The sequence below is a fragment of the Nyctereutes procyonoides genome, unplaced genomic scaffold, assembly GCF_905146905.1.
Source record: "Nyctereutes procyonoides isolate TBG_1078 unplaced genomic scaffold, NYPRO_anot_genome, whole genome shotgun sequence".
Lineage (NCBI taxonomy): Eukaryota > Metazoa > Chordata > Mammalia > Carnivora > Canidae > Nyctereutes > Nyctereutes procyonoides.
Window position 1 is genome coordinate 3703759 of NW_026575144.1, and position 26894 is coordinate 3730652.

Genomic DNA, 26894 nt, shown 5'->3' on the forward strand with positions numbered 1-26894 from the left:
AAAATCAAGGCAGAATAGCACCATTCATTGTTTCTGAGATTTTTCTTCTGCTAGGGTATTCCCCAAGAAGTGACCCCCAATCCTAAAATCTGTGTTTATCATTCTTTTCTTTTTGGAAGAATAGATCTGCCACATAGGCAGATATTTCCTACATTGTTTGGTCTTACCTTTGTTGGAGTCTTTAAAATGGTAACCTACTAAATGTAATCCCAACTGGCTTTTTTTAAAACCAAACCAAACCAAACCAAACTTCACTATAATTTCCCCGTCATCCATGTTGATGCTATTTTTTTAAATTAAAGATTTTATTTATTTATTCATGAGAAACAGAGGGCGGGGGGCAGAGGGAGAAGCAGGCTCCATGCAGGGAGCCCGACCTGGGACTTGATCCTGGGTCTCCAGGACCATGCCCTGAGTTGAAGGCAGATACTTAACTGCTGAGCCACCCAGGCTGCCCCATGTTGATACTTTTTAAGTGGTATCTCATTCAGCTTTAGTGCTACATAATATTCCATTATGTAAATATACTAACATTCATTTACCCAGTCTCCTCTGTAAACTAGTATTCTTGGTAGATTCTTGCTTTAAGAACTTTCCTATTAATATCCTTGCAAACGTCTCCTGCCACAGGTATCTAGGTCTACCAGGTAGTGGAATTGCTAGGTCGCCAGGTATGGGGATGATGAACACTATAAGTTTCCAGAGCTGTTACATCTTCCTTTTCTGCCATTCCCAAAAAAATGTTGCTCTGCCCATCCTTGCCAACACTTGGCATTTTCAGACTTCTTAATTTTTGCAATGTAGAATGTGTGAAATGGAATTTCAATGTGGTCTTAATTTACATTTTCTTGAAAACTAATGAGTTTTGTGATTCTTTTTATATGTCTAGTTGCCATTGGTTTCATCTTCTAGGAGATGCCTTTTACTTTCGTCCCATTTTTTTTTTTTAGATTGCTAATTTTCTTATTGATTTTAAGCAATTCTTTACGTCTACTATCATACCTTGTCATATATGTTATAAAACTGTCTGCATTCTTCACCCTCACTGGGCCACAATTCTAGTGCTGGCTTCCATTACACCTTCCTTTCCAGCCCCCAAACTACTGAGGAATTGAGAAAACAGCAATATGGGTTTCCAAATAGAGCTTTAAAACTCATTTCCTGAAAAGGATATTTAAAACAATTGGGTATTTTTTCACAGAGATTAGCAAAGATAAAATTGTCAGGGATGGCACAGGTGGTAGAAATACACATTCAACACCACCGTTGAGAATGTAAAGTGAATCTTGATCTTGTTAAGGGTGGTGATACAGGACTATTTGACAAAACTCACTGAAATTATTGCATGCAAATTCTAGTACACAGGTAGGTGGGGTGGCACACTGGTTCAGGTCTAGTTCTAGAGCTAGACCACCACTAGCTCTGTCACTTAGAGTAAGTTGTGTGACTACCCTGGCCAGGTTATTTTGCTTCTCTATAGCCTTGGGTTTCTCAATGGCAAAATGGGGTAATAATACAGATATTATTATATTATACAGCAGTATCTGTATCTGTATTATTAGGGCCGTTGTGAGATATAAATGAAATTGTGTAAAGTGCTTAGAATAATTCCTAATGCAGAAACAGCATCAGATGTAGGGTAGGCTGCATTTATCATTTACAGTTTGTTGTAGGGTCTGAAAAGTTCTCTACCAAATTATAATGACATTTTCCTACATTTTCTTCTAAAAGTTTTTTAGTTCTGACATATAAGCAGGTAGTCCATTTATAATTTATTTCTGAGTTTGCTGTGAAATAAGGATGTAATTTCATTCTTTTTTTTCTAAGAGATGACCTAGTTGTCACAACAGTATTAGGTTACCCATCCTTTCCCACTGATTTTGAATACTACTCTGTTGTATCAGATTTACACACGTGCTGGGTTAGTTTCTGGATTCTTGATTATGTTCCAGTAAGTTTATTGTCAATCACTGCACCAATTCTACATGGTCTCAGTTACTATAACATTATAATCAAACTTGATATATAATTGGGGCAAGTCTTCCTTCCTTGTTCTTTACAGCTGTCTTATCATTGCTGGGGGGTTTTGCTCTCTCCTGTGAACTTTAGATAATTAGGTTCCACGAAAACACAAACAGTAAGAATCCTGTTGGAATCCCACTGAATTTATAGTTAGTTGGGAGGAACTGATCAACATTAGCCAATACTGATCCATCAACACGGACTATCCACTTACTCAGATCATCTTTTAACGTTCATGTTTACAACTTTTTTTATAGTTTTGTCCCCATTGTTACAGATCCTTTTAACAGGTGAAGGCAATCTGTGTACAGTTACTGTCATTACTGCCATATTTGAACCCATTTCCTGCATCATTTTTGGTCCATGTGTCCTCCATCACCTGTCCCTTTATTTTGGTCTTCTCTATCCCAGTAGCCTCCTGTCTCCTCCCCCTCTGTTGGTTTGGAAACTATAGATAATAACCTCTTAAGTTGTTATATCTCTGCATGTGACAGAGGCCATACTGTTCTCTCCTCGCCTTTACTGAGAGTGAAAGGAAAAAGAAGAACTAGAGGAAAAGGTGAGAAAAATGTAAAGCGGAGGGCAAGAGCCTGTGAAAACGTACTCTGAAGTGGGAAGTGGGGACAGAACTGAACATTCCACGGGACGGGGCTGCGTGCTTTCCTTCCTCCCCTCTCTCTAGGCACTTAGGCAGTGCACTTGTAGGTTACATGCTACATCATCTTCAGCACTTCCTTCACCTCTCTTAGTCATTCCAGGTAACCATGGGTTCTTTTTTTTATCATAACTATACTGTTAAGATGGCTTACCATTTTCGTTTTTCTGATTAGTTTTAGTTGAGCTATTTCAGTTAAAGCACTACAAGAACTTGTCACTAGCAAAACTTTAAGGTAATGGGGTATAGATTTACAGGAAGAAGGTACATTTTATTTTTAAAGATTTTATTTATTTATTCATGAGAGACACAGAGGGAGAAGCAGGCTCCCTGTGGGAAGCCTGATGCGGTGACTCTATCCCAGGACCCCGGAATCACGACCTGAGCCAAAGGCAGACCCTCCACCACTGAGCCACCCAGGTGCTCCGAAGGTACATTTTATTTCTTAAGCTTAGGAGACCATTTGAAACAAAGCAGTATTTGCATCATGTTTACCACAGGAAATAACACAAAATTTAGGATTTAAAAATTCCTAAGAAAGTATTTAACCATGATAAAAAAGCATAAACTGTCTGTGTGTGTATGGGGGGGGGGGTTCATTTCCATTTTGTATTTCTGCCATTTACCTGTCAAGGAAAAGACCAGATATCCTTTTGGAATATTTTTACGCGAAGCTTTCAGGCCACTTTTCTCATGTAATTTTATTTAACGCTTTAATGCTTTCAAATTCTTTAAGATTTATACACTTCTAAGGCCCTTTTATATGGAGCTAGCAGTGTATCTTTAAAGTGTAGTCTTCCCTATCCATTAATGATCCATTAAATACCTTAAAACCACCATCACTTCTATTTGCAAGATTAACTAAGGTATGTAAACTGAAAATCAAAAAGCCTTATATTTCAGAAAACCAGAAATAAAAAACTAAGGTTGATGAAAATTAATGATTTAAAACAGTGCAAATAAACAAATATTGACCAAACAACAACTGGGAAGTTTGTTCAGCAATACTGAGATTAGTTGGTGTCCCCAAAAGAAAACAAAAATCACAGGCACAAAGCAGCAAAGAACTAATCATGGCAATTATGTTCCCCATTAGGCAAATATCACCAAGTTCTCTTTTGTTCTTATATCTGCCCTTTCTTTAAATCCACACTCAAGAAGAGTGACTACTGCTCACTGTTTCAGTGGGCCTCTGGAAATTTAAACACAGAGAAGCCAGTTTATCCATTTACAATTTTGGTGAAAGTGTATTCTAAATTTTGGAAGTCCTAAAGATTGATAATTAAAGTTTGGTGATGAAAAAGTGTCACATTAGTAGAATCTTTAGCATACAATTTATTCAGTGCTGTATACATTCATGCTATTTTTAAATACCATTTATTAATCATTGCTAATATTCATGTAATACAAGGGTAATGTATTTACTTAGCTCAATATTCAAGTAGTTTTTTTCCAAACCTTCGATTTTTATTTTATTAAACTTTTGAATATAGTTGACAAAGGATGTTACATTACTTTCAGGTGTACAAGACAGTGATTCAATTTCTCTACAGGTTATCCTATTCTCACCACAAGTGTAGCTACTATCTATCACCATACAACCCTGTTACAATACCACTGACTCTATTCCCTGTGCTGGGCCTTTTATTACCATGACTTATTCATTCCATAACTGGAAGCCTGTCTCCCATTCCCCTTCCCCATTTTGCCCATGCCTCCCACCTCCCTTCCTTCTGTCAACCATCAGTTTGTTCTTTGTAAATATCTAAGCAGTTTTATTATATACAAAATACTTCACAGTTTCTCACAGAAAACTAATTTATTTATGGTTCTCCATAGGAAGCGTCCAAGTAATAGAGCCGAGATCTTCAGTGAGGGTTGTACTCTCCCTTTCCTGCCCCCAAGTGATGGAGAACTCATTGCTCTCACAAGGTTGTCAGTCTCAATGGTGAACAATTCTGGGTATTGGAAAGCTTTCCTTTATTTACTGAATAAAACTGTCTTCCCTATAACATCCACCTATTGCCCTAACGTTACATTCACAATAAGGGAAAAATCAGTCTTCTCTTCCCCATGTGACAACTTTTAAATCAAAACAATTTTGTTAGACATTAAATGCTCTCCTTACCTAACCCCTAAAACTCCTTGGTATTTTAGTTTTTCTCAGGATATGTAAAAGAGATTGTTATAAGCTGAACTATGCCCCTACAAAAAAGACATGAAGTCCTAATCCCCACTCCCTCAGAATGTGACCTGATTTGGAGATAGGGTCCTTACAGAGGTAATCATGTTAAAATGAGGTAATTAGCGTGGCCCCTAACCCAATGAGACTTACATATCTAATACAAAGGGGAAATTTGGACACAGAGACCTACACAAAAATGAAGGCAGAGATGGGGGTGATGTATCTATCAGCCGAGGAATGACAAAGACTGCCACCAAAGCACCAGAAGCTGAGAGAGAGTCTTGGAACAGATTCTCCCTCAAAGCCCTCAGAAGGAACCAGGGAACCCATCGATACCCTCGGCTTGACTTTTACCTTCCAGAAATGTGAGACAGTAGATTTCTGTTGTTCAGGCCACCCGGTTTCTGGTATTACAGCAAACTAATACATTTCTCAGAAATGTGACATGATAAAAGGTTTAAGAAATTTTCCACAGCAGGATGCTTTGTTTATGGGTGAGAATAATTCTTTCCTAAAATAGACTTACCATTACTTGGAAACATAAATGCTCTCAGCAATAATACATTTGAATACTTCCTGAAATTATGTTTTGAACTACTGGGTAGGACAAACCTATTATGTTTAGTTTTTTCCTATGACTTTTGCTTTCACAATTTTCTCAGCAGCTCTGCCTTTGCAGAGCTGATGTAACTGTTAATAGTAAGAACAGTAAGAACCTTGGCTCTGTACTCAAATCCTAATATCCAAACAACTCATAGGACCAAGAAAACTATAACCTGTAAACTACACTTTATTCACAAATTTAGAGAATAAGGAATATAAAAGTTGAGGGTAGAATGTATGATTACATAAATCATTTTCTAAGAATATTTATGTCAGTATACTACATCAGATTTTCATCAATTTTGGGAACCTCTCTGTAAATACTGAAATAGAAATTAATTTTGAAACAGTAAAAAAAAATTAAGATCAGCAACATTATTTTATATAGAAGATTCTTAAGCAAAAGATATCCTGAGATGCTTAGGAATTCCTGAATATCATTATTTATAGCCTGTAATTTCTCCCACAAAGTACATAGGAGCAGCACACAAAGCCATTTTCAGATGGAGATGCTGAGCAGACTGTGCCTTGTAAGGAATCACTCCAGTTGACCTTGCTGTAATAATGGAAATGTTTTATTTCTGTGCTGTCCAATAGGTAGTTACTAAGCTTGAATGCCTATTGAGCACTCAAAATGTGGCTAGTGTGACTGAGGAACTTAATGTTTAACTACCTAAAAAGCCACGAGGGACTAGTGGCTACCACATATATTTTTTAGATTTTATTTTTTATTTTATTCATTTGAGAGAGAGAGAGAGAGAGAGAGAGAGAGAGAGAGGGAGGGAGGGAGAGAGACTGAGAGGATGAGCAGAGGAAAGAAAGGGTGGAGGGAGAGGGGAAGTCGACTCCCCGCTTACCAGGGAGCCCAACATGATGACATGACATGATGCAGGGCTGGATCTCAGGACCCTGAGACTATAACCTAAGCCAAAGTCAGATGCTTAGCCAACAGAGCCACCCAGGTACCCACTGCTACCACATTGAACAGCACAGCTTCTGGGTTCATTCCCTCCCATACATATTTTCCTTCTTTTTCCCTTTAACGCAGGAGTTCTCAGGGAGTGGCAATTCTGCCCACTAGGTGACGTGCGGCAAAAAGACATTTTTGGCTGCCATAACTGGGAGGTGCCAATGGTATCTAGTGGGGAGCGGCCAGGAATGCTGTTAAACATCCTACAGTGGACAAGACAGGCGTCCCGAGGAAAGGATATTTCAGTCCAAAATGTCAAAAGTGTTAGTTTCAGAAACCTAGACATATTCAAAAGCCATATAATATTCTAACATTAGCAAGTCTGCTCTTGAAATCTTTTGTCATTGTTCAATACTCCATCCCAACTGCTGTTTCCTCTGTCCATAGTCTCTTAGCAAGTACACCACCTCATCTGATTTTCAATCATAGTGACCTATGTCAGTTTGACATGACTGAAGCTGGTAACTGTACTTTTTTTTTTTTTTTTGGTAACTGTACTTTTTAATAGGGATAAATATACATAAACCCTAAACCGTTTTGTAAACATGAAGGCATTTATAACAGAAAAACTTTTACTTCTAACTTTTCATTTAACTTCATTTAATTACATGAAAGGGCTAGTTTAGTGCCAATGCGTGATCAGTGACATCAAAAGCTCATGTTCTGCTAGCAGAGATTCAGCAAAAATCTTTTTCCACCTGACAAAACAGTAATATATTTAAGATCTTTAAATTACCCATTTATGCCATTATTATTATAAGACACTCTTTTATTTGAACATTATAATCTATACCAAAAGCAGAGAGTATTAAAAAAAAATCTCCGTCCTTAAACAGTTCAAAAATCCAGTGAAAGAATAAATGGTTAATATAGCTGCAGTCACAAAAAGTGAACAAAAGCAAATTGTTTCTGAAATGGAGGCTAATAAAGGAATCTTGTTGGAAGTTCTGGCCTATGCAATGAAAACAAGACCCAACAGTTTAGGATGTGTTTTCTGTCCTAATGAAGGAAGACAGAAAAGATAACCTCTTATCATTGATGAAAAATTATATTTTTAAGATTTTAACTTTTTCAATTTCCTTGAAAATGTTGCTCCTATTTACCTTATTTCTCATTACCTCACAGCAATTTCTGTATCTTGTTCTTAGACACACATTTTAGTTATTCACATGATAAATCTCATCCAAACTGGAAAATAAAATCTACCTTAACCTAACTGAAAGATGACAAACTTAGACATCTCTGAGATTTTACAACCATTTAAAAATATGTAAAGCACATATCAAGGAAGAAATGTGTCACTTATAAATTGTGACTGCCCTCAAACTTCCACGAGGAGTTAAAAATTACTCAAGATGGGGCAGCCCCGGTGGCGCAGCGGTTTGGCGCCGCCTGCAGCCCAGGGTATGATCCTGGAGACCCCGGATCGAGTCCCACATCAGGCTCCCTGCATGGTGCCTGCTTCTCCCTCCGCCTGTGTCTCTGCCTCTTTCTCTCTAGCTGTGTCTCTATGAATAAATAAATAAAATCTTTAAAAAAAAAAAAAATTACTCAAGATGTTTTTCATTAATCCTATATGATCTTTGCATGCAAAGGGAAGAGGCAGGATGCTACCATAATAATGCATTTAAGAGTTGATGCTGGCTTGGACTAGAGTAACATACATAAAGCTGATGAAAACCAGGGGGATGCTGTGTCTATTTTGAAGACAGAGCCAACAAGATTTGCTTTAGGATTCAATGCAGGCCATGAGAGAAAGACTGGAATCAAGGATGATCCCAAGGTTTTTGGCCCGACCTACTGGAAGTACCAAGTTGTCATTAATTGGGCTAGTGCAGACTGCCAAGGGAGCCAGACTAGGAAGGAAATCCAGAAGCTCAGTTTTGGGTATCTTAAGTTGAAGATGATTTTCAGATGTTTCCAAGTAAAGTAAGCACCTGAAAATATGTATGATCATGAGTTCAGCACTGAGGTCTGGGTCAGAGATGTGAATTATGAGAGTCCTCATAGAAAAGAGAAAAAAAATCTAGGAACTGAGCTCCTGGACCTGCCAACTTGAAGAAGTCAGGGCATGTGGAGGAATGTGACAAGGGAGACAAAGAAGGGAGTGGCCACTGAGTTATGAAGAATACAAAAACAGGTTTCTTGGAAACCACGTGAAGAAAGCACTTCAAGGACAGAGTGAGCAACTGTACCAAAAGCTCCCGATAAGTCAGATGAGGACCAAACAATTGGGTCACACGGGGTCACCTCTGACCTAGAGAATGGCAATTTCAGTAGAGTGGTTGGTGGCAAAGCCTACACGGTATGGGTCTGAGAGTGACCTAAGGAGAGGAAATGGGGAAAGTGAACATAGACGTTCTTTTGAGGAGTTTTTGCTTTAAAAGGGAGGGGGAAGGGGCTCCTCCCGCTGAACCGGTGGCTCAGCAGTTAAGCGCCACCTTGGGCCTGGGCCGTGGTCCTGGAGACCCGGGATGGAGTCCCACATTGGGCTCCCTGCATGGAGCTTGCTTCTCCCTCTGCCTGTGTCTCTGCCTCTCTCTCTCTCTGTGTCTCTCATGAATAAATAAATAAATAAATAAATAAATAAATAATCAATCTTAAAAAAAGGGGGGGGGGAGGGAGAGGGAGGAATGGGATACTAAGATGAAAAGTAGGCCAAAAGAGATTTTTTGTTAAGTAGGAGAAATAATAGCATGTTTGTGGAGAAAGATCTAGGACAGAGGGAAAACATGCTGGAAAGAAGTGGGAAAATTGCTGGAGTATGGTTTTCAAGGTTTGTAATTTAGACTTTAACGATACCCATTAAATATAATCAAAGAGGATCAATTTACTTCTGCTAGATAATAAAACTATGGTAAGACAAAAAGTGTTATTAAGGTAAAAAGGGAAATACAGATGTATGGAATATAAAAGGTCTCCAAATTAATCCAATTCTATATGAGAAAGTAGTACTTATCAAATATCTAGAGTAATTAGTATTCTATATTTAGAAGTGAAAAATCACAGAGTAAAAAATGAACAAGTTGAACTGTATTAAAATTACAAATTCTCCTTACAACTAAAAATAAAATATCTAAAGAGAAGTATTATTAGATTGAGAAACAAATTTAAGTTGAATATGGCTTGAGGTTAATTAAATAAGGAGCTCAAACAAGTAAATTATCAAGTAACCAAAAGATAAATGGGTCAAGTACATACAGACTACTTGTACAACAGGAGATACCATAAATATCAGGACAAGTATTAAATCTTGCTAACAGTAAAATGCAGAAAAAACCCCAATGCAATCTGTTATACATGTTAGGAAAATACGAAAAAGTTAAAACACCCAAACCTGGCTAAACTGTGAGAAAGACAGTAATCATACACTGTTGGTGGCAATGTAAAATATTAACATCCTTTTGGACAGCAATTTGGCAATTCATATCACCAGTCCTAAAAATACTCATAGCCTTTCACCCAAATACTCCTCTTGGATATTCTGCCTAAGGAAATACTTAAAATGAAAAAAAGTATACATAAATGATGTTTACTGTGACATTATAATTATGTTGACATTAGTTATGATAATATTAAAAATGAACTAAAAGCAAAATTAAAGAAATGAATGGCTATGAAAATTATGAATATTGGCCTGATTACAGAAGAGATAAAATATGATTTCAGAGAACACAGAAGATGCTTACAATATACTAAGAATAATATAAAACTTTATTTTTATTTATTTATTTATTTTACTATACTCTAAATATAACTATGTCACCTACAACAAGACAAAGAAAAATGTAAATTGAAAACGGTTTCAACATCCAGTCTGTTGGGACTGTAGGGGAATACGTTCTTCCTTGTTCTGATAACAACTAATACTTACTGAATACTTATCACGTGTCCAATGCTGGACTATACACGTTATGTATATGGGCACATATAATCCTATGGGGGTAGGCTGCAGTCAATATATGGCAGAGCTGATATTTGAATTCAGGTAGTATTTCATCCTGATCTTAAACACAATGATATATACCTAAATTAAGAAAAGTTAGAAAAGTAGGATTTCTCTCAACCTGTAAGAGTCATGTTTCAAAAGGTAAGGTATAGGTAATCACAAATGAATGAAATATCATTTGGTAATCTCAGACTACTATACCTTAATAATCGCTAACTTTTCAATCTTGCCTGCAAAGTTAAAAGTGATTTTAAAGAGAATGGAAAAACCCAACAAAACAAAAACCATTTCATACCACTACAGAATGCTAGAGCTGTATGAGAGAGTAGATTACCAAATCCCTTTATCTCTATAGAGAAACTGAGGTCTCTAATCAGTAAGAGGCTGACTCAAGGTCATTTGGATGGTTAATATAACGAAAGCTAGTTCTATATTCCAGGTTCCCAGAGGAGTCCAACAATATTTCTTTCTATACTGCCTTATTCCTCTCCCCCACAAAAAAACCATACCTATTACGTTTTAAGCGCAGAATAAATGCCAAGCTGCACATCTGGTGTGTTTTAGTTAAACTAATATTTACAATAGTTTTAATAGTGGTTTAATATTATAACCACTTTAAGAAGATGGCAGTGAAGCTCAGATGAGTTTAGTACATCACCCAGCATCACGCAGCTATTAACTGGCATCAGGATCTGATTCCAAAGCCAGGGCTCTTCCTCCAGTATCTACCACAAGGTCTGGAGAGAGAGTGCTCATGCGCAGGAAGCTCTGGTTCTGGAAGTTCCTTGTGTTCCCTGCGCATGCCACCAAAGGTTCACAGTAAGAAAACTATCTGATCTTTCTTCAGGCTCAGGACTAGCAGGCTGTACCAGCAGGTTAAAAAGAACATAAATAAATTCTATCTCCTGGCATGAAAAAAAGTCTCCAAGTTTGTGTAGGTCCTGGAATGGGCTTTTGTGTCCTATAGTACAACAAGGGAGAATACATTCTACTGAGAAATTGAGGAGCGCAGGGGTAAAATATAACGATGCTTGTATTCCTCGACAATCGTGCTTTCTAGTATGCTAATGGTTCAATGGCTCATGACATGTAATTCCATGACCTTTCCTCCCTCCCATTTTTTTCTTTTCTTTTGCTTCACACTTCAAATTCCATAGATTCTAGTACTGCAGGCTTTAGTCTTTTCTCTCCAGTTAGGGAGCCCCCTAAGTGAGCTCCTTGTCTTCAGAGTTTCTTCATTTACAACCATCTCACTCGGCAAGGGAGAGAATCTTCCAAAGTGAAGCCACTACTGCCCAACAAAATTTATCACTTTTTCCTTAAATTCCTTGAAAACAGGCCCTAGTCTACCTTTCCAGCTTTCTCTCCTGTCCCTCAAGTTCCCTGTAACTAATCTGGGCTTTCCCTGCTTTGTGCTTTTGGCTCACAAAGATCCCTTATCTGGAATCCTCTACTCTTTCATCTTTGGCTGTCTAAATTCAGAAGGTCCTTTAAGGTCCATCTCAAATGTAATCTCCCTTGTTTTTTCTGGTTCTCCAACCAGATATAATTCCCTCCTTTTCTAACCCTTATAGCACTGCGTTGTAACTCTTACAAGACTCCACATTGTCACCTGTATTGCAGCAGGTATCAGCGTTTGAACTGTCAGTTCCAGTAACATCAACACTGTGTTACTAACTTTTGTGTTATAGGTAGCACCTAGAGAAGACTTTCATATTCATAGTCAATGATCAAAACCAAAAATTTGATTTGAGTAATGCAAACTACATCAAAGTGCTTCACAATTTTCTGTTAAAAAAAAGAAAACTGGTCAAAGGAAACCAGTTAAAAAAAAAAATAGTTACAGCTTCTTAAATGGGGCACTTCATTTTCTAGGTGCAAACACAACAGTTGATATACATCTACGAGGTCAAGAAAGGTGTGCTGGGATTATGTAAATGACACTTAAAAGGCTTAAAAAGGCTGAAAAAAAAAAAAGAGTCTCAAAAACCCCAATCTGAAGACTTCTGTAGTGTGCTTTTATTTCCTGCTTCTTAGTTCTGTTCAGAGGAATGCAGGAAGCTCTGAAGCTTTAAACCTAGAATCTGTAGGGAGGTAGGGCAGACTTCATTAAGACAATCAAATGATAAAGTCAGAAGGCTACTGCAAATCAGGCTGAATAGAGCTACTGAGTGACTGATCCACTCTCGAACAAAAAACCAAAACTCAGAAAATTTAGCTGCTTCTCAGTGAAAAACTAAATTTGAAAATCTGCTAAATGTTCTATTTTCCACACTCTATAGCTAATCGGAGAAGCCTGCTGCTCAACAAAAACATTCCATACAGGTACTGAGGTAATAGTACTCCTACAGATTTCACGAATAATGAATCCGGGGGGGCCCCTGGCTGTACCTGCGTCATTGCTTACTTTGTGACCAATTTTCTTTTTTTGTTTTTGTTTTTTTTTTTTTTGTTTTTTTTTTTTTTTGAAGACCGGGGGTAAGGTGGGGAGGATGAGAAAAAATCGGTTTAAATTGTAGTCAGACAAAACAGCCTCAGTGGAGTTGCGGCGTTTAATCTTTGTCTCACGGACCTGTAGCACTTGGTAAGGGCACAATGAAATTAACCGATAATCCGGTAAAAGCAAGAGGCACCTGCGGCCTCTCAGCCTCCGACCAGACCGGGCCCCACTCCGCGAGCGGGTGGTCGCCATTCCCCGGGAGACGCTAGGTGAGCGCCAGTCCTGGGGCAAGGGGGACCTCTCCCAGGGATGTGAGCTAGGAGCGCTCTCAGGTTTTTAGACGAATCTCTCCTCCTACCACACGTGACCGAATGGCATTCGGCCGCCCAGAGAGACACCGCACCGCACCAGCCGCGGGATACAAAGGCTCGTCGCCGCCGCCGCCGCCGCCGCCGCCGCCGCCGCATCCTCGGGAGGGTCGCCGGGCCTCCCGCGCTCGCGTCAGCGGAGACTGCGCAGGGCGCCGCCGCGAGGCGCGCCGCTCCCGGGCCCACAGGGCGGTGCCGCGCAGCGCGGGGAGCGGGAGCGGGAGCGGGAGCGGGGAGCGCGCGCCGCCGGCCTCGCGCGCCCGCCCGCCCAGCGCCTCGGGAGCAGGGCCGCCGCGCCGCACGCAGCCCGGCCGCGCCGCAGCCGCCGCCGCAGCCGCCGCCGCCGCCGGACCTTCGCCCGCCACAGGGAGCCCCGCAGCGCCGTGGACCCGGGTGAGGAGGCCGAGGGCCCACCCCCCAGCCCCCGGGCAGGCCCAGGGCCCGGCCAGCCCGCCCCGGCCCAGGCCCGGGCCTCCCCCTCTCCCAGCCCCTGCCCCTCCCTGCGCCTCCCCGGGGCTGGCGCGGGCGGCGGGGCTTGGGGAGCGGCACTTACACCACGGCTCTGGAGATCATCCAGGACACCATCTTCCCGGGGCTTGGCCCCCACTTCGGGGGAGGGTGGGCGCCGAGCGTGGCGGACCAGGCCGCCAACCGCAGGCCGCGCGCTCGCCGGCTCCTCGCGCTCCCCGGGGCCGCGCCGGCGCCCTCGGGAGCCGGGCCGGGTGTGTGCGCGCCGCGGCCCGAGCTGCGCGGCGGTCGGCCCCCCGCCCGTCCCCGCCCGTCCCCGCCCGCGGCCGAGCCGCCGCCGAGCCAGCCGGCCCCGCCCCTGCGCTCCGCTGATAGGCGGCGGCGGCGGCGGCGGCGGCGGCGGCGCGCGCGGCGGCCGAGGCCGGGTCTGGGCGGCGGGGACCCCGGCCGGCGCCTGCGAGCCTCGGGGCGCGGCCTCCGGCGCCCGGGCCCCCGGGCCCCCGCCCGCCCGCCTTCTCTTTCCACCCCTGGGACGCCCACCCGGCGTGGAGGGGACGAGGGGGTGGCGGGAGCCCGAGGCCGGGGACTTGCGGGCGGGGGCTGTGATTTGTGTGCGGAAAAAAATAGCAGGAACCCTGTCGGGCGGAATCCTCCGGATCAGGCCCTGGAAGCCGGGGATCCCGGCAGGACTTTGAGCTGCGCGTAGCCGCATCCGCTGTGCCGGCGTCTGGCGAGCACCGCGTCCCGAGGGAGACGTCGGCGGGATCCCTGTGCAAGCCGCAAGCCGCAAGCCGCAAGCCGCGGTGTAGCGGAGGAGCCTGGGGCTGCGCGCTGCGGCGCTGGGAGGGGCGCGCGACCGTGGCGTTGGATTTCGCGTTTGCAGCAGTGGGTGTGTTGGTATCACCGTCCTGGGCCTCTCAGACCGCCTTCCCAATCACAACATCTGCAAAGCCTGTTTCACAAACACATCTGAACCTGCCAGATATTCAAAGTAAAGAAGGGCCTAGGGCTCCTGACCTGCTCTGCTATTTACAGTTGTCTTTTTTTGGGGGTGGGGGTGGGTTGGGTTACTGCTTACTCCGTGCAGTTCTTGCAGATAGCGTTAATTTCAAGAGGGAGGATTTAAAAACTGTTTCTGGTAGGAGTGCCCAACTGAGAAAATGATCTTCAAGTGTAGTCTTGTTTTCTCCCCCCGCGGCCCCCCCCCAGTTCAGTTCAGAGGACAGTAAAAGTTAATTCTAATATTCAGATGGTACGAAGAATAAAGGATGAAATGTGGGCTTCAAGCCTTTAATTAAAGTCCTAAAAAACAGCTTATTTTGTGACCATGTAATTTATTCTTTTTGTTCCTCAGTTTCCCCACAGTAAAAAGAGACTAATAATACTGCAGCTTACCTTGTCGGAGTGACATGAGGCAGTGCTAAATAACATGTTTAGGCAGTTCTCCAACTTGCTTGGAAGAAAATCGAGGGCATATATAAGATTGTCCAGAGTTCTTTTAAGTTCCCAGGTTCAATAAATTTAGTACTATTTTTATTATTTAAGAATTGAGCTCAAAAGTTGCTTTCAACTTCAGGGTTAGGTTCTTTTTCTTATTCACTCATATTAAGAATATATAAAAAAAGAATATTTTAGTTTCAGGGATCACTTAAAATTTGTATGTGCTTGGAATCTTATTTTTGGCTATTTTTAGCATTCTTTGGGGATCACGTGTGTCACATAAGCACTAGTTTTCTGGAAAACTGTTGCCCAATAAAATCCAAACTCCTGGGACGCCAGGCTCAGCCATGCTCAGTGGTTGAGCGTCTGTCTGTCTGCCTTTGGCTCTGGTTGTGATCCCAGGGTCCTAGGATGAGTACTGCATGAGGCTCCCAGCAGGGAGCCTGCTTCTCCTCCTGCCTTGTGTCTTTGCCCCTCTGTGTCTCATGAATAAATACAGTCTTCAAAAAAAAAAAAAAAAAAAAAGTCCAAACTCATTTGAAAGGCACTTAAATCTCTCCATGAACAGGTCCTGAAATGTTTTTAACAGCCTGAGTTTTTACTGCTTTCCCAACTCCTTTGGATCCCTGCCCTTTCCCCTCATTCTTTTCTCTGAACCAGCTGTATTTACATGCCCGGCACCTTGACCAGACTTCATTTTTTCTTTAACGATGTACTCTCTACTCTCTACCTATCAGGATCCTTGTTTTTCAGTGTCCTTTGCTATGAGGATGTCCTTGATTTTTCCCCGGTGAAAATTATCCATAATTTTTCCTAGGCCCTTACAATTTATTAGTTGAATTTCTACTTAATACCTGTTTCATTCTGCTTTATATTATGACTGTGTTTTACTGATGTCTAATCTACTGATGTTTTACTGAGGTAGTAAAATGTTTGAGGACAGATACGGTATACTAGATATCTTTTGTGTTTTCCAAGTCTCTAGAATAGGATAATTGCCCAATGAAAGTTTGAATAAGTTTGAGAAGTTCGTTAATACACTCTCTTTTAAGTGTTGAAGCTTTATGAAAATTCAGCCATGTACTGTAGAAGTCTCTCAAAGATGTCTTGTGTTCTTCACTTGGGGGGTCATCATTCTGAATATTATCTCACAACTTTCACCGTAATGTATGCCTTCAGCGGTTGCTGAGACATGTAGGACTGTTGGTTGCTCTCTGAAATGTCCCTAAGCTGCTGTGTCTTAAATTTCATTTCGTATGCTTATTTTATCTTCAGTCTCTTCCATATTCATAGCACGTTTTGCTGCTCTCAATCTGGAACAGCCCCCTTCTTTATACATCTCAATATGCCATGTGCTGGAAACCACCTGCCCTCTGCTAAGCACATGTTGTTGAATCAACCTTTACAACCCAAAATGTGTAGGTAGTGTTATCCCCATTTGATATACTGGAAACTGAGGTTTAGAGAGTTCACTGCCAATGACCACATAACTCATAGGTGACAGAATTGGAACTAGCCCATGTTTCCTGGGTGTTCTTGACATTATACTGTGATAATCAAATTGTGTCTAAGGAAGTGGGTCCAGATGGGGAAATACCCTCTCGGAGGAAGTTGGGAGACAAATTTTTTGTTGGTGGTGGTGGCTGGGGCTAACCACTAACATTTAATGGGTGGAGATTAGGGATGTTACACTTGACGCAGCGTGTGGGCAATCCTGAACAAAGAATGTTCCCATCTCCTGTGTGATTAGAAATATCATGCTTGACATTTGTGTGACATTTGTAATTATCAGAATCTAGAAACCATTTTACATATAAACTAATGGTTTTAATGGAGACTGAACTTTCATTTGTTTATTTCCACATGCAAATGTTGTGTGAAAGGAAGATATTTTTCACAACTTGATGACGAGTTGTTTAGTTTTGGAAAACTGTATCACAGACCACTTTGCTATCATGTTCATGATTACTTTTATGTGTCTTCTAGCTCAGTTTTGTTTCAAGATTAATATTGAAATACTCATTATCTTATAAATTATTTTCATTTTCCTTTTACATTTATATTTTGTTTAGGGTACATGGTTTTCTTAGAAGTTGTTTGTAGGAAGAGTGTTATAATTTCATTTCAGGGTGATGATGCAGAAGTTGGAAAATATTTTATGGAGGGGAAACACTGAGTCTCTTAAGGTTGAGAATTCTTGGGCTAAACTAAGAGTAAATTTATCTGATGGGGAGTCTCTTATGGAAAGTGCCCAAGTTTCAGTAGGAGTTGTTTCTAATCTCTGTGTCCTGGGCCAAATCTTGGATGGTAGAGATCTTCTAGTAGGTGGCCATTAAATAAGTGCTTCGTGGTGTGAGGCAAGGTTCTAGAGACTTGGGAGAAGCTGAAATACATTACCTGCGGCCTAGAAGCTTATTTAAAGTGTTGTTTCATTTGGTATACTTGAGATCGTTTCTGGTATAGAAAGTAGAAAATCATTTCTTTAAATATTAAATGGTTTATTTTAACATATCACTGGTATTCATTTATTGTGCTATGGAGTGCTTCCTTAATTATATTATGCAAAGACACTTTTCTTTAGGTATTGAATGTAACATGGTGGGAGGCAGCATATTTAAAGATTGTTCTATCAGGAGATCTATTTCTGCTATTGATAATGTGATGTTTGGCAAGTCAGTTTGCTTTTAAATGGGGTGGATAATGTTATCAAATGCAAGGGGTTTTAAAACTTAAGGCTAATTAGACTCTATTAAAAGAGTTGCTTTCTCTTCTATATCTTCCCTTAGTGTTGCTAGGAGATATGTAGAATGTGCATCTTTTACATGTTAAAGGAGTTCATTTATTAAGGAAAAAAAGAGTAGTGAAGTACCTAGGAGAACAGGTAGTGAGAGCAGAATTACATGGTACAGAGATAGTTTCTAATTTGTGTAATTATTAATGAGTATGCCAGGGGTACTAAGTAACAGGTCACCTTCCCCTTCCTACTGGAGGAGTATTTTCAAGTGCTTGAAAATATTTTTATTTGGAGGAAGACTAAAATTACTAAACGCATCTGCCTCAATAGTTGTTTAGAAAATAGTGTCAGGGAGAGGATCTAATGACAATGACTTAAAAGGTAAACCTGTTCTTTTTCTATCTCCTGCTGGATGAATATTTCTTTTGTCTTAGCCAATCTGTTTTAGTATTATGGTGACAATAGAGGTGAAATTTGCATCTAACATTGAAATAAAATTATAAAGAAAAGTAATATTCAGAACGCAATAATCAGATTGCAGGAGAATGGAAAGATTAGATTCTGAAGAAGATGAAAGCAAAATATGTCTGTGATGGCCGGATCTAGGGAACACATATAGTAAGGAATTGACCATATCTGAAGTTCTTCTACATTGGAAATAGTAGTTTTACTTATGACAATTAAGGACTTATACAGAACTTTTTCCCCCTTCTGGTCATTCATGTTAAATGGCAGAGAAACACATAGCTCAAGACATATTTGGGGCACTTTCGCTATTCATTTAAAAAAGAATAGATTTAATCATAGTTTCTGGTTTTAAAATCAAGGTAGGGGACACCTGGGTGGCTCAGCGGTTGAGCATCTGCCTTTGGGTCCGGGCGTGATCCCAGAGTGCCGGGATCAAGTCCCGCGTTGGGCTCCCTACATGGAGCCTGCTTCTCCCTCTGCCTGTGTCTCTGCCTCTCTCTCTGTGTCTCTCATGAATAAATAAATAAAATCTTAAAAAAAATAAAAATAAAATCAAAGTAGATCTATGATTTCAGGTATTGTTCAGGTGCATACAGAGGTTGTGGTGTAATTTCCAAAAAGTTGAAATATTTGATAATTCTACCATGTGTATTAAGCAGACCTTAAAATTTTTTTTATTGGTGTTTTTGAGTGGTAATTCAAAGCACATGGAATATAATTCACAAGGGTAAACAATGAAGTTAGTCTTTTACTGTCTCCAGCTCTCCAATTCCCTTCACAGGCTATCTCTGTTGTCAGTGTTTTGTTTTGCTTTTGTTTTTGTTTTCATTTTTTTTTGCCAGAGCAAAGTCTAGCAACAGACTCAGTTATATGTAGGTATTTAACCTAAGGTAAAGGTGGAATTTTACATCGGTTGGAACATGTTGGGTTTATTTAGTAAATGATTTTGTGACAGCCAGCCGTTTAGTAAAACCTGAAGAAAAAGTAATTCCTGATGGATAAGAAATGTAAATGTAAAAACTAAAAGTACCATAAAAGTGCAAAAATAATATATACATGAAGGTAATATGATCTTGATGTTGGAAAGTCCTCTCAAAGCATGTGATAAAATCAGAACCAAAGTCAAATTTCACAGACCGGGATCCCTGGGTGGCGCAGCGGTTTGGCGCCTGCCTTTGGCCTGGGGCGGGATCCTGGAGACCCGGGATCGAATCCCACGTCGGGCTCCCGGGGCATGGAGCCTGCTTCTCCCTCTGCCTGTGTCTCTGCCTCTCTCTCTCTTTCTGTGTGACTATCATAAATAATTAAAAATTAAAAAAAAAATTTCACAGACCTAGTAACATAAAAATTTAGAAGTTTTCTGCCCTGAAAAATCACATAAATGGGATTTCAAGATAAATGATAAACTGGGGAAAAAAAATTGTAAAACCAAAGGGTTGATAGTCTTGCTATACAAAGCGCAACCCAACAAAACAAATAAAAAACATTAACTGAAAGTATAATCTCAAAACTTGGAATCTCTGGTTTCCAGCCCAGTATGTAGGGAGTTTAGGAATTGCTAGTCTATCCTAACAAGTAAAAAGCTGAACTAAAGAGATACACTCTGCTTAGATTCTTCAGGGTAATGAAGTCACAGGGTAAACTGTTGCCCCCAGAATTGGAATTACAGGAAGATACAGGGAATCACACCCTACTGGAGTAGAAACCTCTGCAGTAACCAGTGCCAGGGTAGGAAAACCTAAACTATAATTGATGAATCTGGAAGCTCAGGGTGGACAACTCTGAGAGTTAAAAACTGTGAGAGAATCTAGTCATGAGGGACCCCCACACTTTGGTGAGTATTACCTCCACAAGCTCTGTCCGGTCCTCACAGTAAATATTGGAGAAAAAAACACTCCGTGTTTCCAAAAGGAGGAGGGGAAAAGGAACCATTTCAAAATAAACCAGAGCATTCTGCTTTTCTTAACAAGAAAGGCCCTCAGGAGAAAGTACTTTACCAGAGCCTAACCTAAATGGGGGAAGGCAAATACCCAGCATCAACCAGCCCTAGTCTTACACTTGGGGGTAAGGAAAGAACCCAATTTGAGCTCATCTAGCCATATGTGAAGGGAAAGGGAAATACATAACTTTAGCTATCCTGTCCCATCTTTGGGGAGTGGAAAGGTAGGGACTGAGAAGCATTGATGAAATTCATAGTCCAGTGGTGCCAGCTTACTGAAAAACTGAGACCAATCATAGGACTGGAGAATGCCTCCCCCTAACCACCACCACACCACTACATTTCTAAAGACCTATTTACCACAGCTCTTTAACCTAGTGCATCATGTCTGCCTTTCAACAAAAAATTACAAGGCATACTAAAAGACAAAAAAATGACAGAGACTGAGCAGTTATCAGAACTAGCTAGAGTCTGGGAAGGAATGTTGGAATTACCGGACCAGGATTTTTTTTTTTTTTTTAAAGATGACTAATGTGGTAAGAATTTTAATGGAAAAAGTAGACATGGATAAATGGATAATGTAAGCAGAAAGGTAGAAATTCTAAGAAAGAATGAAAGAAATATTAGATCAAAAATATGGTAACAAAGAATGTCCTTGATGGGCTCATTACTAAACTGGACCTGGCTGAGGAAAGAATCTCTCTGAATTTAAGGATATGCCAATAGAAAATTTCAAAATTAAAAGTAAAGAGGAAAAAAATGGAAAAAAGTGGACTAGAACATCTCAAAACTGTGGGACAACTACAAAAGGTATGGCATATGTGTAATGTGAATAGCAGGCAGAGAAAAAAAGGAAGGGAAGCAATATCTGAGGCAGTTATGACTGACGATTTCCTCAGATTAATGCCAGGCACTAAATCATAGAACTGGGAAGCTTAGAGAATACCAAGTAGGATAAAGATTAAAACACACACACACACACACACACACACACACACACAAAACAACAACAAAAAAATCAATGCACAAAACCCTACACCTAGGCATAATATATTCAAACTTCAGAAAATCAGCAGTAAAGAGAATAATCTTGAAAGAAGCCAGAGGAAAAAGAAAGCACCTTATCTATAGAAGAGCAGGGGTGAGGATCACGTTCATTCAACTTTTTCAACTTTGCAGAAAGCAAGAAGAGTTGAGTAAAACTATTTGAAGTATCGAGGAAAAACTCCCACCAACCTAGGCTCTGTATCGTGTAAGGTTATCTTAAAAAGTGAAGGAGAAATACTTTTTCAAAGAAATCGAGGGAACCTGTTACTATTATACCTGCATTGCATGAAATGTTAGAAGTAGTACTTCAGACAGAAGAAAAATGGTACACATCAGAAACTGATCTACATAAAGAAAGGAAGAACTTTGGAGAAGAAATAAGTGAAAAGAGGGCAAAAACTTTTTTAATACTTTTGATCTAATAGTTTTAAGTTTGTTCAAAATGATAGCAGCAATATATTCAGTTTGTGTGTTTGTATGCTTAATTGTATACTTATGTATAAGTGAAATGAAATGAAAGCAATTGTATAAGAGATCGGAGGGAAGAATTGGATTTGGATTACTTGTAAATATATTCAGGCCTACCTCAGAGATATTTTGGGTTTGGTTTGAGACTGCTGTAACAAAGCAAATATCACAATAAAGTGAGTCAGAGAAATTTTTTAATTTCCTGGTGCCTATAACAGTTGTGTTTGCATATAATAGTTGTGTTTACACCATACTGTAGTCTATTGAGTGTAATAGCATTATGCCTAAAAAAGTACATACCTTAATTAAAAAATACTTTATTGCTAAAAAATATTACCCTCTGAGCTTTCAGAGAGTTAAAATCACTGATCTCCATAACAGATATTACAACAATGAAAATGTTTGAAATGTTGGGAGAATTAGCAAAATGTGACAGAGACATGAAGTGAGCAAATACTGTTGAAAATATGGTACCCATAGACTTGCTCAACATAGGGTTGCTATGAAACTTTAATTTGAAGAAGACATAGTATCTGTGAAGTACAGTAGAGCAAAACATATAACCAAGTTTACCAGTATTGCAAACTCTAGAGCAACCACTAATGTTAAAAAAAAAAAAAGGATTAAAATTGATACGAGAGAAAATGGAATCCTATAAAATACTCAAAATCACAAAAGACAGAAAAAGTGTGGAAGTACAAAAGGGAACAAAGAACAAGGACAAGGAGTAGAAAACAGTAACAAATATGGTAGAAGTTACCCACCTGAAACAATTTCCTCTAAATGCATCACTTAAAAGACAAATTATCAGGGTGGATCAAAAACAAGACTCCAGTCTGTTGTCTACAAGAAACTCACTTTAAAAACATTTAGATTAAAAGTAAAGGGTTAGAGGAACATACACTGTGCTAACACTAATCAAAAGAAAGTGGAAATAGGTATATTAATTTCAGACAGAGCAGGCTTGAGAGCAGAGATAGTTATTAGGAATAAAAAGGGGCATTACATGGAATAAAGTGGTCAGTACTCAAAGAAGTCATAATAATCCTTAATGTTTAAAAACCCAACAGTGTCAAAATATGTGAGGCAAAAACTGATAGAACAGCAAGTATAAATAGATGAATCCACTACTGTTGGAGGCTTTAACACCCCTTTGTCAGAATTGGACAGATCCAGCAGGCAGAAAATCTGTAAAGACATGGTTGAACCCAACAAAACTATTAATCAACTGGATATAACTGACATCTATAGACCTGTATTGCAGCAGATTACACATTCTTCTCAGGCTCACATGAACATTCATCAAAATAGACATCATTCTGGGTCATAAAACACACTTTAACAACAATTGAGAGGAACAGATATCATATAATATCTGTTTTCAGATCACAATGAAATTAGTCTAGAAATTAATATGAGAGTTCTAAAGTTTCCATATATTTGGAGATTAAAGGGGCATAATCCAAAAAAACACATGGATCAAGGAAGAAATCTCAGGAGACATTGAAAAATGTTTTGAGTTAAATGAGAATGAAAATATAACTTATCAACAAAAGGAGTTTTAGAAGGAAATTTATAGTATTGGATATGTATACTAGAATGGAAGAATGTTCTAAAATCACCCATTTAAGCTTTCATCTTGGGAACTAGAAAAGGACAAATCAAATCTGAAGTAAGCAGAAGAGAAGAAACGGTAAGAATGACAACAGTTAAATTGAAAGTAGGAAATCCGAGAAAATCAACCCAAAAGCTGGTTCTTTGGAAAGATCAATAAAATCAATAAGTCTCTAGCCAAGCTAACTTAATGAAAAAGAAGGACACAAATTACTGATCAGGTATGAAAGAGAGGACATAACTACAGATCCCATGAACATTAAAAGGGTAATCAAAAAAAAAAAAAAGGGTAATCAAGAAATTCTGTGAAAAGCTTCATGCTCACAAATTTGATAACCTAGATGAAGTGGATCCATTCCTTGAAAGTCACAATCTGTCAGAAATCATACAAGAAGAAAAAGAAAATCTGAATAGCCCTGTATCTATTTTAAAAATTGAATCTGTTAATAACCTTTCAAAATAAAGCACCAGGCCCACATGGGTTCATTGGTGAATTGTACCAAGAAAGAGAAGAATAGAAAGAGAGATTATACTGCATCTCTACAGTCTCTCCCAAAAAATAGAAGGAGAGAGAATAATTTCTATTCTGTGAAGTCAGCATTTATCCTAACACCAAATCCAAAGACATTATGAGGAAACTGCCTACCAATTCTCTCATGAACATAGATGAAAAAAAAAGACTCAAGATATCAGTCATTTGACTCCAACAATGTGTGAAAAGATTTATACATTACAGCTAAGTGGAATTTATGCCAGGTATGCAAGGCTGGTTCAGCAATTGAAAATTAAGTAATATAATCCATTATATCAACAGGATAAAGAAAAAAAATCACCTGATTATAAATCTGACATCCACCTGTTGTTTAAAAAAACTTCTTAAGGTAGTTTTGGAGGAGAACTTCCTCAACTGATTCTAAAGTTCATATGCCAAGTGAAAAGAATTTTGAAGGAGGAGGACCGTCAGAGAACTGACACTAACTGACTTCTAGATTTACTGTAAAGCTACATTAAATCAGCACATTATGGTCTTGGCAGAAGCATACACAAGTAGATCAATGGAATAGAACAGAAAGCCCAGAAACAGATCCATATAATTATAGTCAATGACCTTTGACACAAGGAGCAAAGACAGTGCATTTGAGTAGATAGCCTTTTCAACAAATAGTGCTGGCACAACTTGACATCCACATCCAAAGGAATGAATTTACACATAGACCATATGCCCTTTACAAAAATTAAATAAAAATGCATTATGTGCCTAAATGTAAATTGCAAACCTCAAAAACTACCAGAAGAAACATAGGATGCAATCTAGGTTATGGTGATGATTTTCTTTTTTTTAGATTCAAAACCAAAGGCATTATCCGTGAAAGAAATAAGTGGAAATTCATTAAAATAAAAAACTTCTCTGTGAAACACACTGTCAAGGGAATAAGAAGGTATGTCACAGACTGGGAGAAAATATTTGCAAAAGACACATCTGATAAAGTACTGTTGTTCAATATATACAAAGAACTCATAAAACTCAAAAATAAAACAAAACCTGATTGAAAGATGGGCAAAATTAGTGCACAAATATATTTCCAAATGAGATATACATATGGCAAGTAAGCATATGAAAAGATGTTCAGCATCAGATGTCAAGTCATTAGGGAATTGTAAATTAAAACAAGATGTTAGTACATACTTAATAGAATGGCCAAAATCCAAAACATTACCACCATCAAATGCTGGCAAGAATGTGGAACAACAGGAGCTTTCATTCATGCTAGTGGGAATGTGGAATGGTACAGCCACTTTGGAAGAAAGTTGGGCAGTTTCTTACAAAAACTAAACGTATTCTTACCATACGATACAGCAGATCCAGCAATTGCACTCCTTGGTATTACCCAAAGGAGTTGAAAACTTATGTCCACACAAAACCCTATACATAGATGTTTAGATCAGCTTTATTGATAGTTGCATAAACTTGGAAACAACCAGCATGTTCTTTAGTAGGTGAATGGGTATGGGTATATAAACTTTGGTACACCCAGACAGGGGAATATTATTCAGAGTCAAAAAGAAATGAGCTATCAGGCCATGGAAAGACATGGAGGAAACTTGAATGCATATTACTAGGAGAAAAAAAAGCAAAAGGCTATATACTATATGAGCCCAACTACATGACATCCTGGAAAAAGCAAGACCATGGAGATAGTAGAAAGACTGGTGGTTGCCAGGGGTTAGGGGCAAAGCAGGAGATGGATTGGTAGGGCACAGAGGAATTTTAGAGCAGTGAAACTATTCTGTAAATTACTACACTGGTATAAATATATGATTATACATTTGTCCAAAGCTTTAGATCATCTCTGGATTTGGGGTGATACTGATGTGTCAATGTAGGTTTCATCAATTGTAATAAATGTACCACTCTGGTGGGGGATGTTAATAGTAGGGAAGGTTGTACATTTCAGGGGTTAGAAGGCATACAGAAATTTCCCTGTCCTTTCCTCTCAGTTTATGTGAACCTAAAAGTGCTCTGAAGAGTGAAGTTTATTAATGAAAAAATAAATCTTGGTAGAAAAAATGTACAAAGACCATCAAGAGGCAATTTACAAAAGCAGTACAAATGGCCAGGACATATTCTAATCCTAACTAATCTAGAGATCCATGTGATCCAAGTTCAGGACTTGTTCCTGTTCAAGAAACATAGTTCAACACCAAAAGTTATTAAAAAGGAATTCCATTTGTCCTCAAAGAGGACATTGAGAATTTAATCCATAACCAGATTAATAATTCTCTTTTACTGCCCTGGAGCTTCTTTTCACAGGTCAGGCTCCAAAGCATTTTGTCTCAAATCCCAGGTAATAAGGTCACTTCCCCCTAGCATTTCTTGTTTCCTTTATTATGTTGATGAGGTTAGTATCAGCAAGTCATTCCATTATAGAAAGGGAAAAATAAATGGGGTAGAGGAGGGCTGTGGACATTCACGTGTTAATAAATTTTTCCATGTTAGACTAAGAAAGTATTTTTGGTTTCACTGATTAAGGAAATCCAGATAAAAATTTTTCTTTTTTACTGCCAAATTAGCAAGAATTCGTGTTTTCCCTTGGTGTTGGTCAATGTGTGGTATTCCCAAGTCCCTATTGAATTTTTTTGAGGGAGAAATTAAACACATGTTTACCTTTTTAAAGATGCTAGATCTTTAGTATTGAGGTCCACTTCTAAGAATTTATCCCAGGCCTTTTGGTTCTACCTGTGTGTGAGGCGGCCCATCAAGTGTGTGTTTAAAAGCTATTTTCATTCTTCTCTGTTACGTTCCCAAAAATGACTTCCATATCGTATATATAAAGATTGTTTGTACAACCTATATTCAGATCACCAGTGAAGCTTCTGAAACGAACAGATTCTCAGTTTGTATCCCAGACCAATTAAATCAGAATCTCTGCTTAGGGCACAGGAATCTTTTAAAATAATCTCACTATAGTTAGGTATAAAATTCACTAAATAATTAAAATTTCAGAGCCATTCTTTCAGACTCT

The 26894-nt window shown here is 39.4% G+C and overlaps 2 protein-coding genes across 2 annotated transcripts in view; one reads left to right on the forward strand and one right to left on the reverse strand.

Annotated features, from left to right (window-relative positions):
- Positions 1-13947, reverse strand: part of REEP3 (receptor accessory protein 3) — a 98223-nt gene extending 84276 nt beyond the window's left edge. The window contains exon 1 of the mRNA XM_055308749.1: positions 13746-13947. Within this exon, the coding sequence (XP_055164724.1) occupies positions 13746-13777 (32 nt within the window). The 5' untranslated portion in view covers positions 13778-13947. The remainder of the gene's footprint in view (positions 1-13745) is intronic.
- Positions 13476-26894, forward strand: part of JMJD1C (jumonji domain containing 1C) — a 325600-nt gene continuing 312181 nt past the window's right edge. The window contains exon 1 of the mRNA XM_055308748.1: positions 13476-13585. The gene's annotated coding sequence lies outside the window, so the exon portion shown is untranslated. The remainder of the gene's footprint in view (positions 13586-26894) is intronic.